Consider the following 6,946-nt stretch of genomic DNA (forward strand, 5'->3'; position numbering starts at 1 on the left):
ATGGTTCCATTTAGAGACAGAAACACATGTCCACTGTCACTTCTCTGGGAAATCAGCTGATGGCTGCCAAGAAAGCAGCTTGCTTCCCTTTGGACACCACTGTACTGGGGAATTCTGTGCAGGCCGCGGAACAGGAAGCTGTGCCCGGCGGGAAGAAAGCGGATCCCATGAAGTGAAAACCAGGAATGCAGATGTGGTTACCTCGGGAAAGCGGAGCATGTCACTTCCACCCAGGGCCTCAGTGAGGAAGGGACAGGAAACAGCCAGAGGATCTGGTGACAATTTGCTCTTCCTAATTCTGACTCTGGCTGGGTGTGGTAGCACACGCCTATAACCCCAGAGCTCAGGAGGCTGAGGCAGGAGGATTGCTGTGAGTTCAAGGCCAGCCTGGATCACATAGTGAGCTCAAGTCTAGCGGAGACTACATAGTGAGACCTTGCTCAATTAAAAAAAAAAATCTGACTTCACCTGGGGCCTCAACAAGGTGACAAACACAGGAATAAGGCAGCAAAAATAGACGTCCTGAGGCTCAGAGGCCATCAGAACCCAAACCTGTGGCTGTTACGGACTCCTCAGGGTAAAAGCTACAATTCTGAAGAAGCCATACCATACATTGTCCACTTTGGGGAAAATATCTCTGAAAAGGAGGCAAAAAGTGAAAATTCAGTCTGGCACAGTTAGCTTATTCCTGAGTGTAAAGGCACATAAAACCCTAGGTCAAAAAGAGGGGTTTTATTCATGCTTTTCAAAATTTAGATTAATATAGTAGAAAGCTGCTTGTTTTAAAGTTATTAAAAAGATAAACTGGACACCATGGTGTATGCTTATAATCCTAGCTATTCAGGAGGATGAGGCAGGAAGGGTATGAGTCTGTGGTCAGCCTGGGTAACTGAGTGAGAGAAACTCTGTCTCAATATAAAAAGTAAGGATAAGGCACTCCCCTTGGCTATACCAGCCCCTGAGTTCGACCCCCAATATTGGCCCCAAGTAAGTCTTGGAGTATCTATTTTAAAACTCACAATTGTGGGTCACAGTATTTCAGTATTATTCTTTGTTGTCCCTGTTCTTTAAAGTGGTTGTTGTTGAAAAGTAAAGGGCCCCAGTGACAGACCCATGAAGTGGAGATGCTGAGTGGTCCCCACCCTGGGGCTGCTCACATCGCTATTCTCTGAGGATGGGCCTGGAGGAGGCTGAGAGGTGTGGCCCCTGGGATGGCCACAGGCCAGGACCTGAGAGGTCGCTGTGGTCCCTCAGGCTTGCTGTCTCCTGGGCTGCTTCATGAGTCTCCTAGCTGGCTCTGCAGCCCCCCAGAGATGCCTGGTAGAAACCTGCACTCCTGAGGGGCCCCCGTCCTCCATGAAGCTCTGGGCCAGCGATGGTGTAGGCTTGTTGGTGTCTCGGTGTCCCCATGGGTGAGCTTGTGCTCTGCCTAGTTATTTGCATCACAACCCCAGAACCCAGTGATGTGAGACAACTATTCAGCTGTCCAGCTGACAGGGCAGTTGTCACTTGGGCAGTGGCCTGGGGCGGGGATGGGCCCGGGAGGCATAAGCGCCGGGGGCTGATCCCTACCATCCCCACGGGCACCATCCCCACGGCCGTGTGGGCTTCCTCACAGCAGGCAGCCTCAGGATGGTGGACCCTGAGATGGATACAGTGTTACCTCCACTATTGGCTAAAGCCACCCTAGTGGTCTGTACACAAAGGGACAAGTGTCAGGGTCTATGGCCACCTTTCGCCCTCTCTGTTCTGGGCTGTGCTTGCAGACAGTGTCCTCCCTGAGCACGCAGCAAGACTCTTGGGATCCACACAGCTCTGGTATTGGTGAGACGGACCCTACCCACTGTCCCAGCTGTCCCTGCAATAGCTCCAGACCAGCAGGTCAAGAATGAATGAGGTGTACACAGATGGCTAAGGGTCACACAGCTTCCTGGGGACAAGACTGAGCCTGAAATTTGTGTCTCTTGACCCCGTCGTGGCAAGGGTATGTGTGGCCGGCTTGTGTTGGGTTTCATGGGGCTCGTGGGGTCCGTCTGCCCCAAGGATGCAGTGCCACAGGGGAGGAGCCCCGTGGTCAGCAGGGACACTGGAAGCCGCCATACTGGCCCTGGCTCCTGGGAAACTCCTTCCGGATCCGCCAGCGGCAGCAGCTGGGCAGGATGCCAAAGTCGGCCACATCCTGGGAACCAAAGCGCCAGGCAGTGTAGCACCTGTAGGCGCAGTGTCGCAGCCGGCTGTTGGTAGCCTCCTCGTCCAGCACCAGCAAGGGCTCCTCGTAGAGCAACAGCTGCCGCAGCGCGTGTCGGGACAGCACGAGGGCCCCGAAGAGCTCAGAGGTGGTAATGCAGGGCCCCTGCTTCCGCCGGCAGCACACCTCCTCCAGGCACTTGCTCTCCTTAGGGAGCTGGGACGGGAGGCACTTTCCACACTGGCACCAGTCTGGGCTGTCCCCAGACTTGGGGGACCCCGCCCCGTGAAGTGGCTGCATCTCCTCTGGTCGTCCAGGGGCCAGGGCTGGGGCCAGGAGAGAGCCAGGCAGCTTGGACAGGCGCGCGAAGTCCACCGGGGCTCTCTGAAAAACACCCAGAGCGTGAGCCATGACCAGACCAGGGAGCTGCGGCCGCTTATGTTTTAGCAGCATTTAAAGCCGCATTTAATGTTAGAGTTGAAACCGCCATTCCTTCGGCGTTAGCACAGGGACTGGCTTGTGTCTCGGGTCCACAAGCCTTGGCAGACCTCGGTAAGGTATCTTTGTTCCCATTTTGCAAACTGAGAAAACGACATTCAGAAAAGCCTCATCTTCATTTAGCTACCGCCTCTCGCCGCAGCCTGCCTCCCTCGTAGCTACCTGCACACCAAGACCAAGGAATCCTCCCTTCTCCAGAGGACTTGGCAACAGCCACAGTGGTCACTCTGTGGCCTAGGTTAGCCATCGACTCGCGACGATCCTCCTGCCTCAGCCTCCCTAGTGCTGGGATTACAGGCGTGCACCACCACGCCTGGCTCGGTCTGCTTTGCTTACTGCCAGATCCCTGGATCTCAGCACAGTGTCCAGGACCCGGCAGACAGCAAGTGTTCTCTGTTACCATACCTATTTGTTACTCTCCAAGGGGGTGGCCGCGTTCCATTGCTATGCCTGTCCTTTGTGACAAAGACCTCATTCAGTGGACACATAAAACCTGAGTTGAGCAGATTAGGAAGTGAGCTCTTTTGTGTGAATGTTCACAACAATACCATTAATAATAGCCGAAAGGGGTCAGAGTAAATTTCAGCTCAGTGGTGCAGTACCTGCCTGGCAAGTATGAGGTCCTGAGTTTGATTCCCAATACCAAAAAAAAAAAAAGGTAATAGCGGAAAGGTGGAAATGACCCAAGAATTCATTAACTGATGCACAGGTAAACAAAGTATGGTCTATCCGCACAGTGGAATATCAGTCAGCCATAAAAAAGGAGGCTAACACGGCTCAGGAACGTGTGAACGAGAACCAGCAGTTGGAGCGCTATTGGTTTGCATCTACTAAAACAAAACACATGCCTGCCTCAGGACTCAGCAGTTCTGGCCTGAGGTGATCACCCATCAGATGCCAGGTGTTTGTACCTTGGTACAACTGGCATCAGCCTTGAACTAGAAACTACATAAATGTTCTTTGGCAGTGAAACATAAATAAGCTGGGTGTTTACCGCATGGAAATAGTACAGTAGTGGAGTGAGCTTCCGTAGTACACGCCGTCATGAATGATACAAAAACAATACTGAGTGAAAAGAGCCAGATACTCCAGTAAGTATATCCTGAGGACTCAGCATATGGTTTAGTAGCTATGAAAGGTCAAACTACGCTAGAAACCCAGATGATGACTTTCAAAAAACTTCATTTTTTCTTTTTGAAACAGTGTCTCACAGTGCAGTTCTGGCTGGCCTTGAACTCACTCGTAACCCAGGATGCTTCAGACTCGCTGAGATCCTTCTGCCCCAGCCACCTCAGGGCTAGGATTACAGGCGTGTGCTACTATGCCCATTTTTTTTTTTTTTTTTAAATCTAAGGTCTCATTGTGCAGTTCAGGCTGGCCTCGAACTCACAGTGATCTCCTGCCTCAGCCTCCTGAGTGTTAGGACTGTAGGGGTGAAACACCACCCCTGGTATAGTGACTATTTTTAAAGGAAAGTAGCAACTAGGAGGGGACATGAAAGGGACTTCTGCTAAGAATAGTTGGGGTTTGGTTTTTTTTGTCTTTGGGGGGACAGGGTCTCACTATGTAGTTCAGACTGGCTTTGACCTCACTTTGTAGCCTAGGTTGGTCTTGAACTTGCAAGGATCCTCCTGCCTCAGCCTTCCAAGTGCTGGCATTATGCACCACCATGCCTGGCTTTTTTTGTTCGTTTGTTTTTTTTTAGAGCTGGGCATCAAAGCCAGGGCTTGTGTATAGTAGGCAAGAGCTCTACCACGGAGGCACCCCCAGCCCAGGACATTCCATTCTTTAATCTGGTGCTGGTCACATGAACATGTTTGCTTTATTAAAGTTCATCAGTGATGATTTGTACAAATTAGATGTATTTAGATTTAATAGTAAGTTTTCTTATTTTTTAAGGAAGGACTGCCTAGCTGGATGGCACACGCCTGTAATCGCAGCATTCAGGAGGGGGCTGAGGCAAGAAGATCACAGCGAGTTCAAGGCCAGCCTGGGCTACACAGTGAGTTCAGTGTCTGAATCACATAGCAAAACTGTCTCCAGAAAAAAAATAAAAATAAAAAAAATAAATAAATAAAAAATAAAAAGACTAAACATTTTAACTTACTGGGACTTCTTGGCCCTTGGCATGTTGCAGGCTTTTCCCGAGGAGCTGCCGGTCCACCATCCGAATGTGGGGTTCATCCACAAAGGACACGTACTTTAACGTCTAGGGAACGGACATTAAAGAGCTTGTCTGGGGCTGGTGAGATGGCTCAGTGGTCTAAAGCACCTACTTAGAACAAGCTTAGCAAAGCACAGGGACCGCGGTTCAATCCCCCAGCACCACATGCCAGCCAGCCCTGCCCCCTGGTGGGCTGAGCTGGCCACACACAAATAAATAAATAAATAAATAAATAAATAAATAAATAAATAAATAGAAAAAGCTTTTAAAAAAATAAAATAAAATAAAGAGCTTGTCTGTTTTTGTACCGAATTACCAAGAGTTGCCGACCTAAACAACGGCCACTACCTTGCCCACTTAGCAGCCGACACTGTCGGACAAGCTACCCCTCGCCTGAGGTTCTGAGTCTGCGGGTCAACCGGAAACAGAAGCCCAGCTGCCGGTGCAAGCTGCGGGCGCAGAGGCCCCAGCCCCCCACTCCAGCCGGGTCCCCACGCTCCGGGTAGCTGTCCTGTGCTGGCTCTCAGCTTTGGGGACCTCAGGCTCAGCATCCTGGAGATTTCTGGTGGTGCAGCCTCTTGCACTACTGTGTGCTGGCTGTTTCACCCCACTGGGGCCATGGAGCGCTGGTTGTTTTTAGTTGTGCAGACAAACTTCTACTTCAGTCAGTGGACAGTGAGCTGCACGGCCAGCCTCAGGAAGAGGAGGGCAGGGATGTGCTTGCGTGCGGGAAAGACGGGGGGGTCCTCTTTGCTTTTAGGGAGCAGAGATTTCTCCCTGGGAGAGATCCTGGGGCTGAGCGCAGCAGGTCTGTGTGATAAGGCCCAGTTCACGAAATCAAAACACACAGACCAGGCTCAGGCTCCCTGTGACTGCAACGCCTGGTGGCAGTTCCGTGCATGCATATGCACACTTGTGTGTGTGTAACACACACGCAGACAATACATACTATTAGTTTATGGTTCTATTTTTTAACATATGCCATACATAATTGTTCTTCTCCTTGCTTTTTTTGTTCGTTTATTTTTGAGACAGGGTGTCGCTATGCAGTGCAAGCTGGCCTTGAACTTACGTAGCCCAGGCTGATGTAGGATTTACAGCGCTCTTCCCGCCTCAGCCTCGCGAGTGCTGGGAACAAGGCGTGCGCCCCCACGCTCCTCTGCAGGGCTGTGCTGAAGAGTCCACACACAGCACTTGGAAGTGCCGCGTAGACGTTCGCCTTTTTTGCTCTACCTCATTCCCTGAAACCGGTGCCTGGTGCGGAGCGCTCATCTCTCGCCACTCACCTCCAGGAACTCGGGCTGCGTGCTGTTTTCCTCCTGTTCACGCTCACTTATTCAGCAGTCACCTAACCACCAAAGCTGCCATACACACCTGGACACGCGCATGGCGTGGGGACTGTCCAGAGGCTTCCTCGGGAGGTCTGCGTGGAGACACCACGCCGCAGAGCGTGGTCCATTTTTAGGGGATTAATCCCTGCCAAACTCTTCCCCTGCGTCGTCCCCCAAGTTTTTCTTTTCTGGCTGTACCAACTTAATAAATGAAAGATGCGACCAGTCTTGGAACACTTGTCTTCTTCCTTGTCTGTCTTGCTTTTCTCTCTCCCACCCCTCTTTATTGACACAGGGTCTTCCTATGTAGTCCAGGCTGGTCTCGACCTTACTATACGTCCAGGCTGCCCTCTAACTCACAGCGATCCTCCTGCCTCAGCCTCCGAGTGCTAGGATTACAGGTGTGCGCCACCACCCCCTGCTCTATTTTGTTTTTATTCTTCCTTAGGACCAAAGTGTCATCAGAGAGGGAGGGCCTGGGCCGTCCTGCGCTCCCGACCTGGTCTGTACGCCTTTCCCAGCCGTCTAAGGGCTCTGCGCTTACCCGCTTGGGCTCTACCACGGCCTCACACTTCTTCCTGTAGTAGAATTCATTGGCTGCACAGGGTTCGCAGCACGGGCACCAAGGATAGACGTGAGACCGGCAGATGGCGCTGGAGTAGGTGTTGATGAGAAAGTCGATGAACACAGTGGCCTAAGGCAACCCAGAGAGCACAAGGTAGTGAGACTTCTTTTTTTTTTTTTTTTTTTTTTTTTTTAATTGCA

The 6,946-nt window shown here is 51.4% G+C and overlaps 1 protein-coding gene across 4 annotated transcripts in view; it reads right to left on the bottom strand.

Annotated features, from left to right (window-relative positions):
* Positions 1-418: 418 nt before the first annotated feature.
* P2rx7 (purinergic receptor P2X 7) overlaps positions 419-6,946 on the bottom strand; it is a 44,398-nt gene continuing 37,870 nt past the window's right edge. For all 4 annotated transcript variants that reach the window (XM_004635984.2, XM_023720631.1, XM_023720632.1 and 1 more), the window contains 3 exons: positions 6,726-6,875; positions 4,794-4,895; positions 419-2,572 (listed from right to left, as the gene is read on the bottom strand). In XM_004635984.2, the coding sequence (XP_004636041.1) occupies positions 2,075-2,572; positions 4,794-4,895; positions 6,726-6,875 (750 nt within the window). In that variant the 3' untranslated portion in view covers positions 419-2,074. The remainder of the gene's footprint in view (positions 2,573-4,793; positions 4,896-6,725; positions 6,876-6,946) is intronic.

Source organism: Octodon degus, unplaced genomic scaffold (genome assembly GCF_000260255.1).
Source record: "Octodon degus isolate 3935 unplaced genomic scaffold, OctDeg1.0 scaffold00076, whole genome shotgun sequence".
Lineage (NCBI taxonomy): Eukaryota > Metazoa > Chordata > Mammalia > Rodentia > Octodontidae > Octodon > Octodon degus.